We start from the raw sequence: 25,798 nt of genomic DNA, 5'->3' as shown, positions 1-25,798 counted from the left end.
CCAGAGAAACACAGTGGCCTCTAGCAATGGCTAATTAGCACTTTGCTGATCGACGAAGAGCCAAGGAGCGTTTGTTTCTATATTATTGCTGACTTCATAACCACTCATTACATTTTTGTCAGGCTGCCAGGGGCCTCACACACACCTGCACACTGCCCACATGGCTGTTAGGAAGAGATTTACAATAATTAATTGTAACATTCCTATCACACATCTCCCCACCCATTTCCAGCAGCAGCATGTAAGCCCAAACCCAGGCATGTCTAATTTCCCCTCCTTGTTAACTATGTTCACAGCACTAGAATAAAGTCTGTTCAGAGCGCCTTCTGTTTGCATCCTTTGAAGCTTTTATTCATTTTTTAACTCATACCTTTATTTAATCCTAGGTGAGGAATCACACTTTCTTTTCTTCATATTCTGTTCTCCTCTGGTTATTTGTTCGTGCTTTCCTGACTAGTCTAGACAGCCCTACCACTTATGATTTTCCTGAGATGGACACTTTCCAAACTGCATGGCTCTCCTCCCACAGAACCCGGGCCAAGCTTCACAAAACCAAACCTCTTCTCATAGATCACCATTTCCCTGGCTAGCAATTAACTTCCAGAGCTGAAGACGTGGGAAATAAAGGCTGTGCAAAATACTCATCACTTCCAGGACAACTTCCCAGTTTCCAAAGACATCCACTGTCCATGTAGCATCCCACCAAGCTGCATCCCTCATGCTGATATTCCTACACCCTCTCTACTTCATGTTTATCTTTGTAACCTCCCAAGCTGCTCCTCTTTACTGGTCTTCATGCTGCCTTTCTGTGGGAAAGCAGAAAGGCCCACTGACAATTTTCTTCCCCCTGATTTGTTTCTAGTCTGGTTTGCATTTTAGTTTTCTTTCTTTCCCCCCCACCCCTGCACCATGTTCTGGTTCTATGTTCTTCTCAGGTTTCACTTTCTCTCACAGGTTGCTGGCACTATTGACATCCATCTGCACTTAATCTTTTTGGGGTTAAGTATTACACACAAATATTTGCTTTCCCTGTTGGCACTTCCAGCAGTCTAGGCAAAACCTTGAAATTTCCCTGTGGCAATAGCAGTGGGAGGTCCCAGACAGTCAGGAAAGAGCTTTTACTCCTCTTTTCTCATGGACTTGCATTGCATAGCATTTGTGGTAGTTGATTCCCATCCAGGACGGGACAGAAACAACCTTTGTTGAGGATCCGACATCAAGCATGGTCTTTAACCTTGGAGTCCTGTGTTAGGAGAGGATATAGGATAGAGGTCTACACAACCACAAGTGCCATGGAGGTGTTAAATAGAGACTGACAGCATCTTCCAGCAGAAGAGCTGGTGGTATCTGATGATATAGTTGGAACCAGGTTCAAGGCAATCAAAAAGTTCTAATTCTCAAGAGGAGGCTGGACAGCTTCATGGAAGATAAATCCACTGAAAGTCACTGAATATACAGGAAAAACTCAATATATGGGAATTGCTTCACCACAAACAATCCTTCATCTGAAAATACTGGAGGCTGGGAGAGCATCCAAAGAACCAACATACATCATTATCTTCTTTTTACACTCTTTCCTGGGTACCTGATGTAGATATCTGCTGGTTTGCTGTGGATCTTGTAGGGTGAGGGGAGAATACAGTCTCTTCCTGTGTGCAAAAATAGCAAGGGCTACCGGTTCATTTCAATTCTTTCATAGCCAAGCTGGTGGCAAGGAACATTTCAGCTCTGAGCCTCACCCTTGCCTGGTACTCTCCTGGGTCACCAGCTAGCAAGTGCAGATGCTAGATGTAATGCAACCTTATTTTCACATCACGCTTGTTTTTCTCAATCCACAGACTTTGTGTCCTTCCTCCTTATTTCATTCTTCTTTGCCATCAATGGGAAATAGTTTATTTCCAGTTTTAGAAGGCAACCCTGCTTCCTGCCTCTTTCCTTTTCCAGAAGTGGAGAGCTCTCCACAAAAGCACATCTCCTCGGTCTGGCATGGGGCAATTCCCTATGCAAACCCCCGAACAGAAGCAACATTGTGGTTGGCTTGGCTGGCATCTTTAGTTTCCTCCAGCCCAAAGTTCCTCACATGAACTTCTTCCACCACTTACACAGATTTCACACTTCTTAGATCACAGACACAAACTCAGGATGAGGGGAAAGTGAACTGTATTTCTTAACACATGATTCCTTTTCCTTTAAAGTCACCAAGAGTTTCAGCAGAAATGGGATGAGTTGGAAGCACTTAGCGGACTTCCTTTTAAGTAGACAATACAAAGCACAATATATTAAGCTATTTAATTGATTGCTTACTTGAATGTAGTTTGATTTCCATTTCAAACTTCTAAAAGCAAACCAGCACGTATCTTACGCTTCTTTTGTACCCACAAATTGTATTCTCCACTTTTTCCTCAGAGGACCACTATTTTGCACCAGTTCATGGCTTCTGATATTGAAGCACCTGTCAAAAGGACTCCTATACTCCACTCTGCTGTTGGCTGCAACACTTCAGAGACTTGTATGCAATTAAATGCAGTATTTCCTCACTCTTTGCAAGCAATGCTGAAGTAGACAAGCTCCCTAACTCCTTTCAACTACTACTTTAAAAAATCCAACCAAGAATCCAATCTCAACCCAGAATATCTATACATAAAACGCATGGAACAATTATGTTCAGAGTCCCATCTAGAGTATATACTTGGAGACCAAACAGACAAAGCCCTGAAGTCAAAGCTGAAGTAATCCAAAAAGGACTATGTAAAAAGGTCTTTTTACATGTGTTCCAACAGTACTGTGGATTAGAAAGCTTATTCCATTATTACTGCAAGCTTTTGGTTCTAAGGCTTTCTATGGTCAGAAACATTGTTCCCTTTTGATGAAGTATTGATAACATGTGTCTTTCTTTCTTCTTTCCTTCACACCATTTTGAAAAATGCTTTTAGTTTCATTTACACATCTCTCATCATTTCCTAAATCAGTCTTTAATTGACCACAAGCACATAATAAAAAGGCGGCCGGGGTTTTGGTATTTCAAAACACAATGAATTACTTTAAAGCAATTTAGAATATTGGATTTAAATCCACAAAATAAAATACAATGTCTAACATGCATTCAGGAAATCCTATCCAAAAGGCTTTATAAGCTGGAAGATAAAACTCCAAAATGCATCATAAGCTCCAGCCAAATTCAAGCCACCTGCTCCACACAGCAATAGATAGGAAAGGAGGACCCCAGGCAAACTGCAGTGCTTGTTTCAAGCTCTGGACTCTTCCAGAATCCACTGAATCTAAGCCCAGAACCTCTATATCCAGGAAAAGCAAACAGTGAGACAGAGCCATAGTCATGGTCAAGGTGTAATAGCAAAAACCGTTCAGGACCATGAGTACAGGAAAGACGTGGACCTGTTGGAGTGGGTCCAGAGGCTACAAAAATGTTCAGAAGGATGGAACTCCTCTACTGTGAGGAAAGGGGCTTATAAAAAAGATGGGGGAAAATTAGCAGTGCATGTAAAAACAGAGCAAGGGGTAATGGTTTTAAACTAAAAAAGGATAGATTTATTCTAGATATAAGGATATCTTTTATGATGAGGGTGGTGAAATGCCCAGAGAGGTGGAAAATGCCGCATTCCTGGAAATATTCACCGTCAAGTTGCAGCCGGGTTTGAGCAACCTGATCTAGTTGAAGATGTCCCTGCTTATTGCAGGCTTTGGCCTACATGAGCTTTAAAGGTCCTGTCCAACCCAAACCAGTCTGTGATTCTGATTCCCACCCTGGGGTGGAAATACCAGTGACATGCAGTCAGCTCATCCCTGAAATTTCTGGGCTTGAAGGTGAAAAAATAAAGAACTTACTTAAGTTTTGTTCTTATAGTGGTTTTTCTTCTCAGAAAAAAAAGCATTTCAGTAGGCACACACTAACTGAAAGCACATTTCTAAGATGCTGAATAGGAGAATACCACACTTGAACAGCTTGGTGCTGGTGACTTCCTAGGGCAGGCAGAGATGAATCTCTCCTGAAAACACAAGACAAGTCTGCAGCAATGTCTATTCTGTTCTTGGGGTCCTAAATTGCTCTGAATCCTGTTTAGCTAGATTGAAAACCTGCCTTCCCTCCCTTGATCCTTTGTCTGCCTGCACGGCTGCCTGCAAGGACTGCCTGCAACTTTCCAAGATATAAAAAGAAAGAAGGAAAGAACATTCAATTCCTTTGGACCTGTAAAGGAAGAGACAAGATACTTCCCTTGATAAACACTGAGAGCAAACATGAACACTGCAACAGTCACTTTTCCAGCTCAGTATTTGTGTGGTTGAGACCAGCCCTGGACACTGCCAATGTCTATGTTAATGTTTAAAGATACACGTGGAGATTGGAGTACACAGATTGGAGTAGCAGATTGGAGTACACAGCCCTGGGCAAGCCTGAGATCTCCACCCTTTCAGCATAGGGAATGCTGTAAATATCATAGCAAATGCAATTACCAGAGAGTGATAAACACCACTTTGTTAGCAGGGAACATGGCAGGCAGATGTTCCTGACAATGAGCAGGAACCAGAGGTCAATCCTGAAGTCTGGACACAGAACAGGCAGACAAATGCCTCAGGGGTGGCACCAGCCTGGGATTTTGTTTTTGGCCTTTCTCTGTCCTGATGCTGCAATGGAAGGAACCTGCTCTTTCACATCCTCAACATCTGTAATTTTTTCTTCAGCAACGTCCATCCATAAGGAGCCAGATGTGTTCCAGCGGCTCCAAAGTGCCACTGACATGGAAGTGCCAGGACATTTCCCATATGTATTTCAGCTGCTTCTAGGCATGGGTTAAATATAGGAGGGTTTTGTCACTGGATGTGGTTTTGAGCCATTTTTATTGAAGAGGGAAATATTTGAGCATAAAATATTATTTCCAGGACACGTTTAATCTACAGTTCCACACCTTTGGGAAAAGAACCAAGAATCACATTTGTTACCCTGCTTTTTGAAGTAGAGACTTAGGAAAACACAGGCTCAATTAGGATTTCAAGGGACAGATTGTGAAGTGTTCACTGAGCTCAGAAAAAACAAGCCTGAGCCTAAAACATGTGAAAGGGCAGAAGCCAAATCACTGAGGGCAGTAACAACCCTTCCCCGGGGTCTTCTTAAAACTGCTCATTTCCAATCCACAGGCTTTTCTCAGCATCAGCATTCATGTCCAGCATAGCTATAACTGCCTGAAGCACCCACGGAACTTGCAAGTGATCTTTAGAAGAATTCACCCCCCAGGTTGTCCTTTTGAATCCAGCTGATGGAGGTGGGCTTTGGATGCTGTCTGGTACCTCCTGGAGCTGCTCAGCCACAGTATGCAGGATATAAACCTTCTCCAGAGGGAGCAAATCACTGCTGTAACCACAGCCATCAAGTCTGAGGAATAAGAAGTGGACAGGGATAGAGGGCTCTGAAACCTTACACAGTCCCGCCCAGAGCAATATCACGACCGGTGCAATGGATCTTCCTCCACAGGCAGGCAGCAAAAGGACACCACAACCTTCCAGCTTGTAAATGATAGAGATTTCATCACATCAACTGGTAGCACATTTTGGTGGGTTATTGTCTTTTTTCCTATTTCCATGGGGATTTTTAATTTTCTCTCATTTAAATCTGTTATTTTTTCTTTGTCTCTACTTACAGATACCTCCCCAGTAGAGGTATTTATGGACCAAGAATAAACTGTTTCTTTCCTACAGATAAGCCACATACACAGAGATTCTCACTTTAGGGCATCTTTTATAGGCCATGAATAAACTCTCTCCCATCCATCTGAGACCTCAGAGCTCTTTTAAAGCATGGGCTGGCATTTGGCAGAGGTCTCCCAGCTAAGCCCTTTCCTCATTACCCTTCCTCTTCCATATCTGAAAATGACACTTTTAAGGTGGAAAATAGCTTTCCTGCTCTTCAATGAAATTGAGGATTTCAAGTGGATGTGGCTTCTGGGTTCATGCTTCAAAGGCTCTAAATTAGAGTTCTTTCCCCATGTAATGAAATGGAGACTTAGAGCATCTGAATTTCTATTCCTATTCTCTGCCAATATCAGTACAAGCTGTTCCTCTACTTTGACTTTCCTTCCTTTCTCTCCCCAAGAACCATCCAGTTAAGCAACTAAATGATTTTTTTCTAAGTAAAATACATAACCAAAAGCATCCAGAAGAACAGAATTGTGCTCAATCCCTGTTTAAAAGCCATGGAAAGACAAAAAACAAGTCAAACAAACTGGAAAGACAAAAAACAAGTCAAACAAATGAATGTGCTCTGAAATGGGTATAAAGTGAAGACAAATGGAGGTGATAAACTCATTTTAAGGAGGATATATGTCACTGTACACCTGAAGAAGGAAGCCAGTCTTCATACCACCAACACGCTTTGGTTTGAATAAACAACCAAACCCCAGTTGCTCATGTGTCACCCATCTGACCATATCTCCTCACTCGAAGAACAGCAGTGCCTGTGCAATGGGGCTGGAAGTCACAAAGGGAGAAAGGGAAGGGCAGAGGATTTAGACAAATAAGTTTACAGGCAGAAAAAAGTGCTCAGAGAGTTGATTTAATCCTAGAGGGGTTAAATCCTGGGTCTCTACTGACTGGGATACAGAGCCTAACACACTGCCTTGCTTTCATCATCTGCAGAATGGGAATAGCTCTCCTGCTACCCCTGCATGGTAATAAAGATGAGTCAGTTTGAGGACAACAGTATGTAAGTCTCAGGAGATACTTTTTTGCTTGCTTGCTCTTAAGTTTCTTGGGCAGAAACTCAGACCTGGCTTTCTTGCTATATTATTTCCCCTTCGCACTATACAGTGTCATGGAAACTTGCTTTTCCCTCAATATATTTTTCCCCCACCATCACTCACTTTACAGATAACTGGACTAACAGTTGTAGCAGCATCCTTCCAACATAAATCCACAAAGTGGGGCAGCAAAAGGAGGCAATTTCTGCCTCAGCTGCCGGAGGCACCTGTAATGACTTGAGCAGCAACCAACTGCAATTGGTCACATCAAAGCCATTCACTCCAGCTTCCTCCAAACCCGACGCTCTGGTTTGTCACTTCACATTAGCTGCTGAAGTGGCTGCATGCTTCCAGGCTGGCGGCAAAGCCAAGCCTGGCACTTCATGGTCACTCCTGGCCAAGTGCAATGGGGCAAGGATGCTTCTCTAGGGAAATTTGGAAAGGCGCTTGGCTGGCAGAGGCAGGATGGGCTTTAAGAGGCTCTGTCTGCAGCTTCCATTAGGGATTTGAACTACCACTGCCTCAGAGCCAACTTGGCTTGCTGTTTGCAAAAATAAGCATCAAAATGCATGGGCTGGGAGAAAATATGTCCCAGATTGAAAGATCTCATCTCCCGTCAAGCCACAGTGTTGTTTCAGTTACAGCAGCATTACAGGTGTCCTGTCTGCCAGCTGCCAGATGGACTGTGGTGGCTGTTGATTTTAATAAGCACTTTGCTCCATCTTTTTCTGTATCCATCTCACAGGTGGGTCAGGACAGAGAGAGAAGTGGAAAGAAAACACTTTTCCCTTGATTCAAGTTTGATTGGGGCCAGCAGTGAAACCAAAGACCAGATCTGCTCACAGTTCCTATAGAAGCAGTGTGTGCATCAACGACAGATCTTGGCTCAGGGCTGCTGGTCCACTTGAATCATCCTTTGCAACTGCTGATCAATACAAAGCATGGATTTGCACACCTAATACATCTACAGACTCACAGATTTACAGAGTGGTGCCAGGAGTCATATTTGAGCATCTTTCTGCAGCTCTCAGGCTAAGTCAGTACCTCTACTCTTGAGGTTGAAAAATGGTGGGACAAGAATGAACAATAAGCATGACTGGATCAGAAAACACCCATGATCTTCTTCTTTGGGCTGCAAGATTTTTTTGCCTTGGGTTGTAGCACTGTAATGAGAGGTAGACTTCTCATCCATACTATCTGGAAATGGCACTGTCATGGGAAACATAGCAACAAGAAGACATGAGGAGGCCAACTTCAGTTCCTTGTCTCCTTCCCTGTGTGTGGGTGATTTGATGCACTGGAACAGGTTGCTCAAAGAAGTGATAAATGTTCCATCTCTGGCAGTGTTCAACTGATCTATGGCAGGGCAGTTGGAACTCAACGATCTTAAGGTCCTTTCCAGCCCTAAATATTCTACAAGAGCATCAGCCTCAACTCCTCCTTGGAGGCCAGGTCCCAGTTACCTGTGGGAGCACCTTGAGTACAGGGAGCTGTTTCAAGGAGGGTGATTTGGCTGTGGACACAAGCAGTTTTAAGCACATTTTGCCCTGCACCACTTCATTTCCCAGCTCCAGTAACTGCCCAGGTCCCAGCCAGCTGCCTCCCCTTGCTAGCCAATGCTTTCACCCTTTGTGGTCTGTGTGTGGTGGGATGTACTCTCTCCCCTTCCCACACTGGAAAGGCCATGAATGGGAAGGCAGGGCAGAAAAGCAGAGGAATCATAGAATCGTAGGATATTTAGGGCTGGAAAGGACCTTAAGATCATTGAGTTCCAACTGCCCTGCCATAGATCAGTTGAACACTGCCAGAGATGGAACATTTATCACTTCTTTGAGCAACCTGTTCCAGTGCATCAAATCACTCACACACAGGTAAGGAGACAAGGAACTGAAGTTGGCCTCCTCATGTCTTCTTGTTGCTATGTTTCCCATGACAGTGTCATTTCCAGATAGTACAGATGAGAAGGTCACATCTCATTACAGTGCTGCAATTCCCAGCCCACCTTCACATACAGATGCTATTGGGGGTAGCTTCAAACTCCTCCCTAAAGGGATATATCTCCCACCTTTGCCACTTCTGTGGCTAACACAGACAGAATGCAACCAGCTCTATGAAAGTTCTGTCTCTCCTACCTACCCTGAGACAACAGCAGCAATATCCTACCTGTGTTGCATGCTATGGAGTTAGCCCCAGCCATGTAGATACATCTTTCCAGCATGACTGGGAAACACAGTGCCTTGGCCCTTGCCGAAGAGTCAGTGGTTGGGACTTCCAAATAAATCTTTGTCCAGCTAAGCAAGCACTGCAGCAGGACCTGTGCTTGGCAGCACCACCACCTCTTACAACCATCTCTGGGCTGGAAACCCCAAGGGTCCAGCACCCCTCCAGGCTGCCTTGGATTTGAAACACAGGAAGGACAACAGCATCCCTTCAACCCCATCTTTGTGTCTCTCAATGTGTGCAGAGCTCAGCCCACAACCAACAACTGCCTCTGTGGCCACCAGCAGTTTCCCACCCCTGTGGCAGTGGAAGAAGCCAGATGGAGAGCTGAAAAGGTGTCGTGGAGCTGGGGTCAGATGCCTGCTCACCATCAAGTTCATGTACAGCAGCAGATAGCTTCATGCCATGAAATACAGACTTACTTAGTGCGTTTGGCAGAACTTCTTTAAAGTGTGGCTCTGGATAATTAAAAGCAGCTAGAAGCCCTGTGGGTCTTCATTCATTGCCAATTCCTGGAAGGATTCCTGCTTCGCCCTTCAGAGGAGGCAGCCGTGTACATACACACACATACCCATGGCTGTCTAGGCATTTCCTTGCTCGGCAAGCTGAAAACCGGATATTTTTAAGGATAGAATGTACTTGGATGTGCCTGAGACATAGAGAGAGCTGCGCTCTGGAGTAATCTGCATTGCTTGACAGGGAGCAAGTCGGTCCAGACTCATTCACCAGAAGCTGGAACTCCCTTCACCTCATCCTGCACCCATGTTGGTAACAGGAGGGTGCTAAGTGGGGGCCTCACTTCAGCAGCTCCCCGCCAGCCACAGCTGGGTGTGGAAAAGGTCCTTATTCAACCCTAAATTCAGACTGTTCACAGCCAATGCCAAATTCAAGGCACCCATGCTACCTCAGGTCATCTTTCTGTATGGTACATGGCAGTCAGCCAACCTGCCTCCCAGTACAGAAATAAGGTGACTCTAAGAGGCACACCTAAAAACAGAGGAATTCCCTCATTTTTCCTCCTAGGAAGTGCTCAGAACACCTTCTGCATGTTATAAATATGATACAGACCATATGCAATGGAAACATCCTGTGGATACGACTATCATGTACTTCTTTGTCATCTTTTCTTCTGTATTTTAGCATCCTGGGTGCATGTGGAAAGACAGAAAACTGATAGGGAGATGCCAATCAGACCTCTAAGAGTTCTCTACCACAGCCTGGGTGGGAAGATTCAGAAATGAGTCAATGCCATTTCCATGCCAAAAGACTTTTGGGGATGTTACCCAAACATATCAACTGTCTCGTGGTCTCCCCTCATCCGAGACACTTGTCAGCAGTTCTCCATTTCATCTAATATTGCTTACATGTATTCAAACAAAACACAGACCATAGGGAGGGGGTATGCTCTGGGTGGGTTCCTGGGAGGAAAACAACAGCGCTGTAAATCACTGTTAAAACAACCCAGAAGCGAGACACACTTTTGTTAATGGACCAACATCTCTTCCAATAAATGGCAAATAAAGGGCAAAAAAATGAATGGAAAATAAAATTTTCAATCATTTAGACATCAGAGCTTACTTTCATCTTTTTTGAGGTCTTTCTGCCCTGCCCTTGCCACGTAGCACTGTTTTGAACTGAGGATATTTTCTATTTCCTTAGTGACTTAGGACCAGAGAAGGGAGGATTCTTTATGCCACAAGCAAACACAAAAGACCAGTATATGGGAATTAAACAAAACTGTCTTAACCAAGCCAGGCTGCTGCCTGCTCATTTCCTGACCAGTCTTTATCCTAAAATTGCTGTTTCTGGACTCCAATGTTTTCCAGTCCTGTAATTCATCTCCCAGTACTTGGAGCAGAGAGAGAACTCCTCAAGAGCAGTAAATTCTGAACTTTTAAAAGAGAAAAAGCAAATCGCTTTTTCATTTTATCTCAGTGGATAAAATTTCATGGATGAAATTTCAGCTGAAATCCATCAATCATCAGCTTTTTTTCCTAGTGGCCAGGCTTTGCATCATTCACATGGAGTCACCTTCAGCATCACCAGATGACCAGATGGATCATCAGATGTCTGTCTCAGCCACAGCAGGAAGAGCTCTGGTCCCTGCATCCAGGGCAGCTCGGTATCTCTCCAGAGATGCCACAGGCAGGTATCTAGCCAGGATACTATTTAATCACTGTCTAGACTCAAAATCAAGATGGTCAGGAAAATTATGGGAACTTCCCCAATTTTCTTCTTTTTTTCCGCTCTCTAGGGGCATGTTGCCTGGGAGAATGGATCAAAACAGGTCCCCACAGCAAATATCAAGTGAGCAAACCGTTCTCTGGTAGCCCAAAAAGCTTTTGTGGAAGCAGTTATTTCTCGGTGATTTAAGCCCTCAGGTACCTGTGAAGTGCTGCTGAACGTGTTCAGACCTGGTACATCTACCCAGCTGAGAGCATCAGGGAAGAGACAGGACCATTGCTGAGCAAATGTGCTGCTGCCCATGGATGGGTTCAGGGAACGATCCAACCCACTGGCTTCCAGGTCATGCACACAGCCACTGCTAAAATACAAATAGTTCTGAAACTGTTTCCTCTACTTCCACAGAGGAAGAATGCCATTTAACCTAATTCTTGCTTTGCATAATAATGGCAAAGCCATTTGCGCAATTACATTGCTTTTTCTTACCCGGTTCCCTTCCCAGCTGCTTCAAAGCCTTGCAGGTGTCCTAATCAGGGTAACAGGTTATTACAGCAGCCAAAGTACCACCGGAGAAGAGGACCCAGGCCCAAAGATGCTAAGCAGGTATTGGTAGACTGCCCTTTTAACACACTAATTACCTTGGTTTTTATTTGGGACACTGATTACTCTCATAAGATCTTTATTATTACCCAGATAAATCTCTGGAGATCTCTCAGAAGGCAAGTCCATTCATCCAAATCAATTGAAGTAACAGCATAGTTGTGACTGATACTTGAGAGAAAAGGCAATGCAAGTAGAGAGGCTTAATATAAGATGTAATTTTCCCCTGCAGTCTCCCTGAGCTTTATTAAAGTTATTTGACTCCTTAATTTCCACAGGCTTTATCACAGTGCTGGTGCTCCCATGGTTGCTTATGATCGGTTTGACATGATGCTGTTATTCCTTTGTTATCATTCACAGGGGGTCACTTTGCAAATCTCCTACCTGAATAAAAGGGGAGGCCAAAACACCATGTTTCCCTATCAACTTGTTGACAAAACCAGGAGTTGAAGCCTCTGTGAATAATAAATAACTACCAGCAATCTTTGACACTTCTATAGACCTTATTAGCACCGAACCTCAGTCACTTTAGTGTAATCTCTCCTGTGCAAACAAGGCAACAAGCTCTTCTTTATGAGATCACACAACTCTGCAGAAGGCCAAGGAGGAGCCTTTAGATTTGCACTAAACTAATTTGGTAAAACTTTGCAGAGGAGCAAGATTTCAATACCAAGCCACTGCATCATCCCCAGGCTTAGCAGGAGGCACTGTGGGAGGGGGAACCTGCAAGGACAATTCCCACTTCCCAGTTTGAGCAAGTATAAATCAACCCCCTGTGCGTAAAATAGTGGCATTTATTACTTAGCCATAAGAAAAAGCTGCCATGAGAAAGAGGTATTGGCACAAAGAGATGTTCTGCAGGCCTTCAGGATTTTTCCATCCCTAGAGGAGGATGCTGGCTGCATAACCAAATGCTCAACCCTATCTCCAAAACGTCTGACCGCTCGGACTCCTTCTGAGCAGGAAAAGGTCAACATGAGACATGAATAAAAACATGGAACTTTTATGAATGTTAGTTAGGTTTTCATTGCTCCTTAATTGTTCCTTTCATCAATAAAAGCACCTTATTGAAAGTAACTGCTGTGACTGCAAGATTCCTTGAATAGGCGAATACTGCATTTCTCACAGGGTCAGAGGGTGGGAAGAAGTGCCTAAAGCTGTAATTCCAAAAGTGAAAAGGAAGTGTCCCTGTGTTGTTATCGCTACCAACATCAGCTCTGGGACTGAGCCAAACCTGCGACCCAGACACCTGCAGTATGCTGCAAGAAGGGGCCCCTCGCACTTTACAAACCCAGCTCCAATCCCAAGCCTGGTGGGAACTTGGGGCTTTAGCAACAACCTTGTGGAAACCGCTGTGACAGTGACCTGGAGTAAAGCAGGGGGCCTGCAAATGTCACTAGGGGGATGTGAGAAACACCAAGACAGAGCCCAATTTATTACTGGGTCTGGAAATGTGGAAGCTAAAATGCAAGTGCCTAAAGAAATGAATGCTGGAGCTGCTGGAGCTCCTGTTGCTCTCCAGAGTGGCCAGAACAAGCACCTGTGTAGATTTATGAGACTGGGGGGTTATTGGGAAACTATGGAAAGCAGCATCTGGCCCTCAGCCCAGACTGGAAGGGGTTTAAAAACACAGCTGGTATTAGATCCCAGCAGCAGCAGCAGGTCCAGGATGAGGAACTTATGTCCCCAATGAGATGTGCCTTGGGTCTGGCCTCTGTTCACCATGCATCATGGGGCTTTTTGAAAACTAAAAGGGTTTTTCCATGACGGAAAAGGCAGACAGCATTTCCCAGCATGTCATAGAATCATAGAATGGTTTGGGTTGGAAAGGACCTTAAGATCATTCAGTTCCACCTCCTCTGCCACAGGCAGGGATGCCTCACACTAGACCATATCACCCAAGGCTCTGTCCAGCCTGGGCAGCCTGTTGCAGTCTCTCAACACTCTCACAGTAAAGAATTACTTCCTTATATCTAACCTAAACCTCCCCTGTTTAAGTTTGAATCCAAGAAGTCCCTGCACATCTCTTTGCCTCTTTAGCATCATCAGACAGCTGCTGAGAGGAGAAGGAGCTGTCAGGCTTTTCCTTATTTCAACCATTGGGACAGCCCAGACAAGGCTGCCTGCATGCAAGGAGCATTGCACAGAGAAGAGGGCAAGCAGGAAAACAGTGTGTCAGTGGTCACCTTTGCATCTCCCACTCCATGGATGGCTCAGGCACACCCTACAGAAGGGACCTCTTGCTGGGAGCAGCATTACATGAGGCAAAAGACATTTACCCATGATGGGGCCCTCTCACCTTCTGGCTGAGCACCCCAGATCTACAAACACAGATTATTCATTGCAATTGCAAATGCTTCCAGCACCAAATTCTCCCTTGAAATGTCCACCCCAAAAATATACCGAGTAGTGCACAAGGCCATAAGCAAGACAGGGATGCAAAGAGTCTTTTGGAGTACATGATACAGCTGTAAACTGGAGATTTCATCATTCCTGTACTCCAGACCTACTTGGGCGCACTGTAAGATGTCCCTGCACAGAGCAGTGCCAAGCCCTAGAGGAACGACCTTACCTACTAACTCCTGGAACCAGATTTTAGCCTCAGCTGCCTTCTGCTTTGAGGATCTCAGCGTCTCCGTCTCTTCCCTCTGATTGCACTAAACATCTGTGATGGGTTTTAACTAGCAAGTTAACATCGGTACACAGCAGAATGAGCTTCATCTGAAGCCCCTGCCTCTCTACCCAAGCTCTCCACAACTTGACCCTATCTCAGAAGACCCCCTTGGGTTCCCAAAGAGCCCCTTTTCCAAAGAGCTTCAAGAATAATGCTCCAAGCAATGCTTACTTTGTGTGCCACAAAGCTGGGGCATGTCACAGGCTTTGGCTCTAGAGCCAGCTCAGCCAAGTGCATTTGGAGATGGAAACTGCTCGCCCTGTGATGGGATGTGAGCAGATGCAGTGACAATCGGGAAAGTCACCAACAAGGCAAAGAGTGAAGCAAAATGCACCCTGTACATGGGTATCTGCACTGGGAAGAGCTGAGGAACAAATTCCAAGTACCACGGCAGCCAGAAATGCCATCTCCTTCCCAGGCTGGGGCACACAGGCGCCAGGAGCCGGCGCTTGTCTGTGCAAACACAGATGCAGGAGCTGAATGGGAGCACAGTCATCCTAAACTATTTTTAACTGGTGCAGAGGAAGCTTTTACTTTCCATTATGAAGAGGAGACAAAGTGCCCATCAGTTGTGCTGAATTCATTCACTCAATGGTGGGGTGTTGACATATGTAAAGCCCCCAGCCCTGGTCTGTGTGAGCAGCAGCTCTAATCCCCCCTGTTCTGCTCACAGCTGCGGGGGGTCAAAGAGCACAACAGCTGAAATGCACGTTGATGCACATGCATTTGGTTGCTGCAACTTACCCTGAGGGTTTCTGCCTGGTGATTGCCATTAAAGTCAACTGGAGAGGGTCACTGCCGGCGTAAGTGAGCAGCAACCCATCAGGATCCCCTACATCTGGCTAAATAAACAGCACAGAGGCATCATAAGCAGACACTGGGAGTTGGAGCTGGTGATCCCCCACAAATCCACTTTGCTTCCCCACAGCAAAATCAGTGGATTTGGCAGCAGCAGCACCTTTACTTGCCAAAAATGTTGGTCGGGGCACTGGAGAGCCTGCGGGCTGGCAGGGAGGAGGCAGGGCTGGGACCAGGGCTCTCTGCCTCCCCCTCCTTGCCCAGCGAGGATTATAGCTCTGTGATCTAATTGTAGGATGATTCATTTTCTCTTAAACATCAATTCCTGCTGCTGTCCCCAAATACATACTTAAACATCACGGTTCCCTCCTCTCTCCCCAAAATATCAGCAGTGGGAAAACACTCTCTCATGGGGCATTCTAAGGAGTGGATTGTGTCACTGGCCACATAGCCATGAAGCAGCTCAGACTTTGTATACTGGTGGTCAGGCAGCTGGTGGCAGGAAAGTGCTCAGCCAGTTACTGACCTCCCTCCATCCATCCCCCGAAATAAGCCACTAATGCATCTGCTACCATATGTAAACATTGTGCCTTGGATGGGGCCACAGAAGACACAAGTGATGACACATGTCCTGTCCATCCTAACCTGCAGGGATGCTTAAAATGTTCCCTGCTACCAGTAGAAATCACCAGCCTCATAAAACAAGGCTTGGCACTAGAACAGCTCACCAAGTTCCACTGCTGCTAATGTATATGCCCATCCAGAACGTGCACACACATAATTGCAGGTTGCTTCTCTCTGCCCAGGGAGTATTTATTAAAATCCTGCATTTATCACACACACTACAGCCCCATAAAGGGGCTCAGAAGCCACTAACAATGGGCATCATTGGACTTTCCATACTAGAAATGTACTTTGTTAAAGGAGGATCGCCTGGAGCGTTTGCTGTGGCCTCCCTTGAGAGGAGAAAGAAGCATTTCATTCAGCTCCTTCAGAAGTAAGCACTGGCATTGGTCAGACAAACCCTGCCCTCATCATGCAGACGAAACATGCCCTCAAGAATCTATTTTTCCCCAGCCACTACAAAGACAGATTAGGGTGATTAGTTCAGTAGATGTTATGTGGAGCTAGACAAGAATAATCCCTTATAGTCTGTCATGGTCCAGGCACTGCTATCACTACATGAGATGAACACAGAAGTACAAAAGCAAAGCTTTGCTCCTGAGCAACTCAGCTGAAGCTAAAGTATGGGGTCTAGAGATAGCAAACCCAGGAATGACCTGGGTAGAGTAGGACAGGACCACAAACAATACTGGTTTCCAGCCTGTTGCTCTTGAACAGGTTGATGCCACGCTTTGCCCGGGTCCATAGGAAGCTAAAGAGCTAACACAAAGATCAGCTTTGAAAGCAGAGTTTAGCATCTCCCCACCAGTGCATTACCGAAGGACCAGGAAAATCAGGGATCTCTGCTCTGCATTCACATATATATATGTTTGCAAACGACACAGGAATGCCTGTGCCCACTTGGAAAGCAATTACTGGAGAGCAAATACATCACTTACCCGGTTGTCCTCTTGAATCTCCCAGTCACTGGAGAAGCTCAACACATGCTGTGCCTGGGAGCAGTTAGAAAACTGGAAAAGGCTGGCAAACATCCTTCTGTTCTCCATGGTGTCCGGGAAAATCGCCTCCTGGAAGTTGACTCCATGTGGCAGGAGGATGTAGTTCTCATCCATTCTGAAACACAAATTGCATGGGCAGTGCGCAGTGAGGCTGAGCAGCACTTTCTCTCCCACAGAAGTCACCCCTCGTACTTCAGCCTTGCTCAACAAGTGCCACCAAAGTCACTAAGATGGACTTTCAGCAGGCATGTGGTACTCAGTTCTCCTGGGTACTTAGTTGCCAAGACAGGGGACTGGATCAGGCAGCAGCAGTAAGGACTTAAACAGGCTCATACCACCCTGCAGGCATCAGTGAACCACCACGTATGAGGCTATACTGTAGCCCATGGTTCCTATTCAATTTCCATCACTTTGCCCTTGATCCCAGAGTTTAAGTACTCCTTCAAACAGTCATAGAATCGTATCATAGAATCACAGACTGATTTGAGTTGGAAGTGACCTTAAAGCTTACCCAGTTCCAACCCCCCTGCCATGGACAGGGACAGCTTTCACTAGACCAGGCTACTCCAAGCCCTGTCCAACCTGGCCTTGAACACTGCCAGGGATGGGGACTCCTGAAGAGGTGCACAGCAAACATCTCCCTACACTACAGAAATTATCTATAGCTGCAAAAAACCTAGGACTTAGTAAGCCCAAACCTATGAAGACTTTTGCGCCCAATACTTCTGCCCTTTAATACTTATTTACACTAACAGTGTCCTGAGCACCTCAGTTATGAACCAGGTCTCTCCTGAACCAAGAGTTGTATAACAAGTAAAGTCAATAAATAACTTCTGTAAGACATGTTTAAAGCTATTGCTAGAGACTAAGGATTAGGCAGCATCAAGTTGTGCTTCATTACACACCCAGTGCAAGAATATACAAATATATTTCAAAACAAGCCACTCAATAGTATTTCGCAAACACTCTTGGATTGAAAGGTCACAGCGATGGCTCTGCTCCCATACTGTGGTTTGTTCTCTTATTCTTTCGATGAACCCAACGTCGGGATTTGGCTGGGGCTTGGGAGAGCCGGGAGGAAGCTATCGGGTGAGTACTTGGCAATGAGTTTTAAAGTTCCACGCCAAACTTCGGCAAAGAGGCACTGGTTTCTCTCCAGTCCCCTCGTAAAAACAAAAGCAGCAGCACCCAGGAGCTACTCAACAGCGGCTCCCTGAATGACGGAATATTAGATTGAGAATTGGCTCTTTCTCTCCCGATGAAACTATGGGTGGAAGCGCCAAGTGCTGTGGGGAGAGTGGTCTGAAGTGAACCGTCCCTAGTGCGGAGATACCCTGGAGCCGGGATACCGACACCCCCCCTCCAGATAGCCGTATCACAGGACTCACCGGAGGAAGAAGAAATAAGCGTAGCCCTGCATGACGGTGTGCGAGTGGCAGGAGAAGTACCCGAGGCCGGTGAGGTTGAGGCGGGAGCCGGCGGGCACCTCCAGCATGCTGCCCCACGCCTGGTCGCACAGCAGCTCGATCTCGGCGGAATAGAATAATCCCCCCGCTGCCTGCTGCGGGCCGCCGGGGGGGTCCCGCTGCCAGGGCAGGTAGTTGTACGCTCCGTAAGCGTCTGGGTGCAGCGCCAGCACCTTCGCGTACACGATGATCGCGGCCAGCTCGGCGCGGCAGCCCTCGCTGAGCGGCCGCCACTCTGCCGGTAACTGGCAGCCCCCTCCGCCGCCTGCCCGGCCCCCCAGCGCCAGCCCCAGAGCCAGCAGCGGCAGCAGCCGCGGCGGCATCGCGGGACGGGGCAAAGGAAGGCAAAGGGGTTGGAGAGGGATTGAAGGGGGGGACGGGACACACGAGGGGAGGTGGGGGAGAGGTGAGGAAGGACTGCAGTGGAGGAGGCAGGGAGGGAGCGAGGCGGGGATGCGAAGGGGCAAAGAAGGGAAAGCGCGGGGGGGGGGGGGGGTGTAAAGGAAAGGGGGCGGAGAATGGAGGGTGCCTGGAGTTCGGATGCCCAAAGGGCTGAGATCCGAGCGGGCAAGGGCGCGGAGATGCGAAGGGTCTGGGGGCAGGGGGTGTGCAGGGGCAGAGACGCGAGGAGAAGAGTTGAGGAAAGGCAGAGATGCGAAGGGGGCAGAGAGGCAAAGGGGAGGGATGTAAATGAGAGAGGTGCAAAGGGGGAGGTGAAAAGGGAGGGATAAAAGGGGAGGGATGCAAAAGCAGAGTTGCAAAGAGGAGGAATGCGAAGGGAAGAGATGGACGGAACGGAGAGTGCAAAGAGGCAAGATGGAAAAGAGAAGAGATGAGAAGGGCAAAGCACACTCCGGGGTGAGGGTAGCTACTGCCGGGCACCCCCCAGCCCCAGGGTGGGCACTGGTGGCACCCAGGGCTGTGAGAGGTGAAGGGGTGGCTCGTAGGGTGACGGCAGTACAAGGGTCCCAGGGGAGCAGTGCGGTGCCCACAGCTCCTGCTGGGAACGAAGAGCCTGGGAAAACGAAGATGCATGTGTGTGCTGGGAAGCTTGTAACCCTGATCACCCACTTCTCCCGTTTGAAATGAGGATGGATAAAACTTGCAAGCGGAGAAGAGCAGCTCTTCCCAGCAGCCTGCAACTGTTTCTCGAAATATATCTGGTGAGCAAGGTAAAAGTGAAAAGTCAGGTCTCGAAATACTTTGCTGTTTCCTCCTAGAACTGGCTGAGGCAGCTTTGGGCTTCTCCATGTTTTTGGCAGATGGCTCTGAGACTGACCCTGTCCCTGCATAAAAATTGCTGTGGAGCCTCCCTAGGGGCCCCGCACCACTCACAGCCTGAAACAGCCTCTTTCTGTTTCAGCATTCTCCTTTTCCCACACGTGAGCTCACTGGGAATGAGACAGTCAGGAATGGGCATGGGATGCTTAAAAACTTTTGTTAGAATAGGAATATCATGGAGACATGGTAACAGTTAAATCTCTCCCTAGCTGTGATGGTTACTAAGAGCTTGACAGCACAGCCTGCTTGGTTCCTTTAATCTCATCCTCTGTCCATCTTCATCTGGGAGCAGGAGGTGCCTTTTCGTTCCACAGTTGTGCTGTGTCTGGTATAGGGGGTTCCTCGTGCACGGCTGGTGTGCAAAATCATGTGTGAAATAAGGAATCATGAGTTAAATAATGCTGAGCCAACCTCATAACAGTGAGACAAGACTTCCGCTGTGACAAGTGTCTCCCTCTGGAGTAGTTTCATCAGATTCAGCTGTGTGCTAGAGAGTTTAACAAAGGTAATATTCATATTTCATGATGGCATGGCCCTACAGTGTATTTCATCACAACTTTATGCAAGAACAGCCAAGTTGGTTCTTGCTAAAACAGAAACAGATTTGGTTTTTTTTTTCTCCCTAACAAAAACTCCAGAGAGCTTTTCTCACTTGTTTTATATGTACCATCTATTTCTTGAAGATCAACAAATTGCTTCCAAATTCCAGGAAAAAAAGCTTAAAAGACAATCCTGAAAAGAATTTTTCAAAGCAAATATCCTCCAGAAATCCCAACAGACCAACAAGCTCAATGTTTGTTTAATGTTAACAACCAGGAAATACTGCTTTTGCTTTGGACCTGAAGGGACTAAACTGCAGTACAGGAGGTTTCAGTGCCTCATTCAGTAGTTTTGAAATACATACATAATAACTAAGGAGGAAAACTGAAAATTGAGGCTGATGTTGACTTCAGGCAAAACTGGGTCAATCCTGGAGGTATTTTGTGCAACCCAGTGTACATGGAAGCCTTGGTACGAACCTCAGGTTTCTGCTGGGAAATGGTGCTTTGAGATGTTGTAAAACACATGGGGGTCATGTGAAGAAAGAGGGAAGTGCTGCAAGTGATGGGAGAGATGTTCAGCCCATCCAAGGTGGTCTCTCCATGTCCCTTTATGGTCTCTCCAAGGGGAATGACTGGTGCCAAAGCCTGGCAGCTTCAGCAAGGTGAATTTCGTGTTAGGTGTGGGCAGCAGTATACAGGTGTGTTATTACTCCAGCACTGCTGCTGAGGAGATAGAGCCCAAGAAGCTGATGTCTGTAACCATAGGTTGGTTGGTTTTATCCTGAAAACCAAACTCTTAGCTTGTGTGAAACAGCAATTGCTGTTTCTTCTGTGTATACATATAAGATTGATATCTTCTGGGTAGAAGAGCCTCACATTTAAGCTTCATCTCTGTTTACTGCATGTTGCAAATGAATAATGGTCAACTGTTCTCAAACCACTTTGGAAATACCTCATGTGATCCGCTCTGCTATTTCTCACATTTTGATGATTCCACCACATAACAGCTGGGAAGAGCAGGGTGAGAAAGGGAGACACACTAGCAGCTCAAACCCAAAATATGGATGTGTCTTTCCTTAATGCCACCTCTAATAGTCTACATTATACTGGTTATATTTGACAAGAGTGTTTGAATCAGCGAGGCACCTCAGGAAACACAGTAGATTGTGCATGCTGACACTGGCTGATGCTCTCCAATTCACTTTTTGGTGGTGATCACCAGAGTGTGGAAGCAGTAATTAATGTTCTGTGGATTTCTCTATCATTCTGCAGAGTGGGTTTGTAGGCATTTTGAAGATACAGCAGGTGTCCATGGAACTGACTTCAGAGCTGAATGAGCTGCAAGGAGGTCTTGGCCATGACTCTGGAGCAGATGCTATAGGTAAGCACGTCTCCACATACCTCTCACTTGAAAGTGCCCAGTTCCTTTGTTCTCTTCCATTCATGTTTGCTGGTGCTGTGCCCAGTGTCACTGTAAGGGCTTGGGGTGGCTCCTCTTCTCCTGTGCCCTCTGCCAGATGTTGCCAGCTGAAACTTCTCCCTGTTGGGAGGCTCTCCAGAGATTCATCGGTGTGGAACCTTCCCTTTCCATTGTGACAAGCTGGTCCCTTGGGCTATTTGAGTTCATTACAACTTCCAGATCAGTATTTTAGCAAAGAATTAGAGCTGTCTACATTCAGATCACAGTGATCAACGTGATTTTGTTCCTAAATTTCTCTCCACAGAAGCACCATCAGTTTTCTTCTCTCTTCCTTCATCTCTGCGGTAGTGAAAAGTAGCGGGAGCATCTGAATCCATTCCGGGAGTCCTTTCTCTTCCAGCCTTGAACAACAAGGAATTACTGAGACAAAATAAAGATTTAAAACCCCTCCCTGGAGACCCCATCCTTCAGAACTGTGTTTGCTGTTTCTCAGCAGGGATCCACCAGCTGATCTGAGACGCTCTCTAGTGCAGCATAAATACTTCAGTGCTGTGAACTCAGGGTGGGCCTGATGAGTGCTGTAGCCAAAACCAGCTAATCAGAGGAGCACCAATAGAGCCAATTACTGCTCAGGCTGCGCTTTCAGCCACTCATGCATGTGCCACAGTTATTCATTCACTTCCTCAGTTTAGATAGCCCTGTAGACTTTGAGACAGGCCTGTGGCTTTCCCAGGCAGGAGCTCTTCTTTCTCTTCCACTCATCTTTACAGATATTTAAACCAAAGGTTTCTCCCTCCAGGCCATGTCATTTCTTTGCTGTTTCTGTGGTGATACAGGTGATTTAAGCCTTTTAATAAAACATAGCTCTGTTCTGCCTCTCTCTTTGCCTTTAAAGCATTGACAGAGTTGAGCATTAGTTCAGGTATCAAACAAGAGCACTGTGCTCTGGCTGGCTGCCTTTCTAATGCATGTAGGTGATCTGAAACCTCGGCCCAGCTGTCTTTTATATATATCCACAGTGATTCCTTTGTAGTCCAGGGTACAAAATATCAAACCCAGATTTCTTTCTCACTGCTCTTTAAACTGGGCGACCTACAAATATGAATATTCGGCTGTGTTAGTGTCCCCACAGGAAGAGATGTTTTCATTAGCTCCTTCTGTCTGTGCTTCTCTAATGCGAGTCTCTCTTCTCATGGCTTGACATTTGGTCCATCATATTTAACTATTTTTGTACTAATATCTGGGCTGGGTGATTCCTATTTTAAAACAATCATATTCCCTGGCCAAAGTTCCCTGTAGTTCTGTATGGTTCGTTCTTTTGAAGAGTACTTACGACTATGAAGAAACAGGATCTGTCTTTGGGGATCAGGCGGGAGTACACTGCTGTCTCAAAGAGTTTGCAAAGATTTACTGGATGAATAGCAGTAAAAAGACTTTCTGTAATATCATTTAGAATCTGAATGGAAAAGTAAGTAGAAAGATCAAAGAGTTAGTATGGATGGAGATCTTTTCCTACACCTTCATTGCATCTTTCTGCCCTTACTTGGTCCCTTCAGCCTTTACTCATCCCCACTGTCCATCTTCCCCATCCTGCCCTCACTGTGCCCACAGGGCCCTGCTCACATCCGCCTCTGCCCTGTTCTCTGACAAATCTCATCCGTGTAAATGCAGTTTTATTTGGATATGGATGTATGTCCTGTTAACTGTGTCCTCCTACCAAAACTCCTGTCTCAGCCTGGCTCCCTGACACCTGAGGACATCTGACCCTCGTCTCAGACCCATCTTGGCTGAAGGGGAAATGTTACTCTCACTCCAAATGACCCTTTTTCCCTTTCTCAATCACTGGTACTATCACCTCCTCTTATCCATCACTTGGACTTATAACCTGGATTTCATCCTCACCATAGACTTTCCTCTGTGTAGACACTTCCCATGTAGCTACTCCCAGATGTGCCTTTCCTACCATTCACACAATGAAGATGCTGTGCAGGCTCTTCTCTCTCACGTCTTGAGTCCTACGGCATCTTTTCCTGGGCAAACCCAGCCTCAGCCCACCACTGTATACTCAACTTGTTGCTACACACAGTTTCTATAGCTCATCACTGCTGATCACATTCACCACCCATCTTTTCCCTGTGGCTACCCACACTCACCCCTTGCTTCATGCCAGGATCTTGCAGCAGAGCTCTGAGGAAAGGACCTCATTGGCTCTGCATTTCTGCAGCATCTGGTTCTTGAGCCATGACTGCAGGTCCAAGAATAAGAATAGCAACAAACGTGCAAGCTGATTCCAGCCCAAGTCAGCAGAGGCCAGAAGCTGCTGTGCTCAGAAGTCTGTTCATAAATCAATGTGAAATGTGCTGTCTGAGCATAGCTCCCACTAGACACACATCTGCATAACACATACCACTGACACAACTGGCGATGGGAAAAATAGCTAAACACATCATTCCCACAGCTGTGGAGGAATGAATAAAGATATCTAATTCCCTTGTCCGTGGGGTGAACTCTGGTCCAGGTAAAGGCACTTCTTATAAATATGAGGTTTTAAAGGCAGAGGGATCAGTAGGAAAGTTTAATCTGACCACACTGCCTAGAAAATTTCACCCAGGGACTTCAAGATCATAACTGAATTTAGAAGAAGAAAGAGAAAGAAAGACATCCAACTCTCACTTTAAAATCTCAGATGGGGGAGAAGCAAGTTCATCCTTTGGTGAGCTGTTTCAATGGTAAAATCTGATGTTTTTTCCCATTCTGGATTTGCCTGGCTTCAGCTGCCAGCCATGGGATCACTTTGGGCTGTAGACTGCTATGTGAAGAATAAAATAACCCTCTTATTAGAAATTCTCACCCAGTTTTGGCATTTATAATCCAGCAACCAAGCACTCCCTTGAATAAATTGAATACATTTTCTCTTGGTGGCAAGATGACCACACTATCACTCACTGCTGTAGCTTGGTTGTTCCAGATTTTCAACATCCTTTTCTCCTGCAGAGACCAGAGATGAGCTCCAGATTTCAGAGCCTGGTCTCCAAAAAGCCATGAAGAGGGCAGCACCACCACTTTGTTTGGTTTTCTGCTCCTTTAGCCAAGAACCACATTTATTCTGGTGGCCAGCATCATTACATAAGTATGCAGCTGTTTTCACTGGTCACTTCTGAAGATGAATTGTACTGGCAAAGTACACTTCGATCATAGCTCAGTCAAGTGAAGGCAATTCTGGCCTAGTTTTGGGCCACAACTATCACCTCTCCAGCACCCATACACTCACACTGGGTCTCTCCAGCTTCAGGATCACAAGAGAGCAATGATGAAAGGGATGCTGTACGTGTCCAAGTCCTAATGTAGCAGTGGTACTGTAGGATTTTGGCTTCTTGTCTAGAAATAAAAAGATGGATATGTGAAATGTCTTGTCTTTGCTTCAGCAGTTCAAGTTCTCTGGATTTATTCCCTCTCCTTCCTATGTTTTAAAAGGGTTGAAACTGTTTTAACTTTTGAATCACAGCTGGAGGTAACATAGAATCATAGAATCATTAGGGTTGGAAAGGACCTTAAGATCATCCAGTTCCAACCCCCCTGCCATGGGCAGGGACACCTTACGCTAAATCATATCACCCAAGGCCTCGTCCAACCTGGCCTTGAACACTGCCATGGATGGAGCATTCACAACTTCCCTGGGCAACCTATTCCAGTGCCTCACCACCCTAACAGGAAAGAATTTCCTTCTTATATCCAGCCTAAACTTCCCCTGTTTAAGTTTTAACCCGTTACCCCTTGTCCTGTCACTACAGTCTCTAATGAAGAGTCCCTCTCCAGCATCCCTATAGGCCCCCTTCAGATACTGTCTTCTTCTGAAGTGAATTCAATGCTGCTGAATGATAACAGATTGCCGGGGCTGCCTTCTCTCTGAGCCCCAGGCAGAAGAGCAGCAGGAGAAACCTGAGCTGGGGAATAGGTTGCCTTTCAAAAGGACCAAAGCCCGCTCTATCTTTGCTGAGTGCAGAGATGATGTGCAGCTAGACCCAGCAGAGGCAGGTCATCAGAGACAACTTTCCTGTGTAGCCTTCCATCCACAGGAACCACCTTTTCTTTCCTTCACCCCTCAGAAACCAGCATCTGACCTCAAAGGATCTTGTGTAGAGCCCATATGGTAACTAGAATCATGACTTTCACAGTATTACAGGGTCTAGTGTGAGGTGTCCCTGCCCATGGCAGGGGGTTGGAACCGAACGATCTTAAGGTCCT

The 25,798-nt window shown here is 46.1% G+C and overlaps 1 protein-coding gene and 1 long non-coding RNA gene across 2 annotated transcripts in view; one reads left to right on the top strand and one right to left on the bottom strand.

The window, feature by feature from the left end:
• CCDC3 (coiled-coil domain containing 3) overlaps nt 1–18,662 on the bottom strand; it is a 39,467-nt gene extending 20,805 nt beyond the window's left edge. Inside the window, exons 1-2 of the mRNA XM_057422508.1 lie at nt 18,233–18,662; nt 16,785–16,959 (exon numbers count right to left, since the gene is read on the bottom strand). Coding sequence (XP_057278491.1) covers nt 16,785–16,959; nt 18,233–18,633 — 576 coding nt within the window. The 5' untranslated portion in view covers nt 18,634–18,662. The remainder of the gene's footprint in view (nt 1–16,784; nt 16,960–18,232) is intronic.
• Nucleotides 18,663–18,935: 273 nt separating this feature from the next.
• Nucleotides 18,936–24,959, top strand: LOC130606288 (uncharacterized). The gene is made up of 3 exons (XR_008973931.1): nt 18,936–19,482; nt 21,406–21,514; nt 24,548–24,959. It is a non-coding gene; the product is annotated as an uncharacterized LOC130606288 (long non-coding RNA).
• The last annotated feature ends 839 nt before the right edge of the window (nt 24,960–25,798 follow it).

Source organism: Pezoporus wallicus, unplaced genomic scaffold (genome assembly GCF_028554395.1).
Source record: "Pezoporus wallicus isolate ANWC-B61680 ecotype Strahan unplaced genomic scaffold, APGP_CSIRO_Pwel_v1 contig_3058, whole genome shotgun sequence".
Classification (NCBI taxonomy): Eukaryota; Metazoa; Chordata; class Aves; order Psittaciformes; family Psittacidae; genus Pezoporus; species Pezoporus wallicus.
The sequence above is the reverse complement of the archived record's forward strand: the minus strand, read 5'-3'. Positions and strand labels throughout refer to the sequence as shown.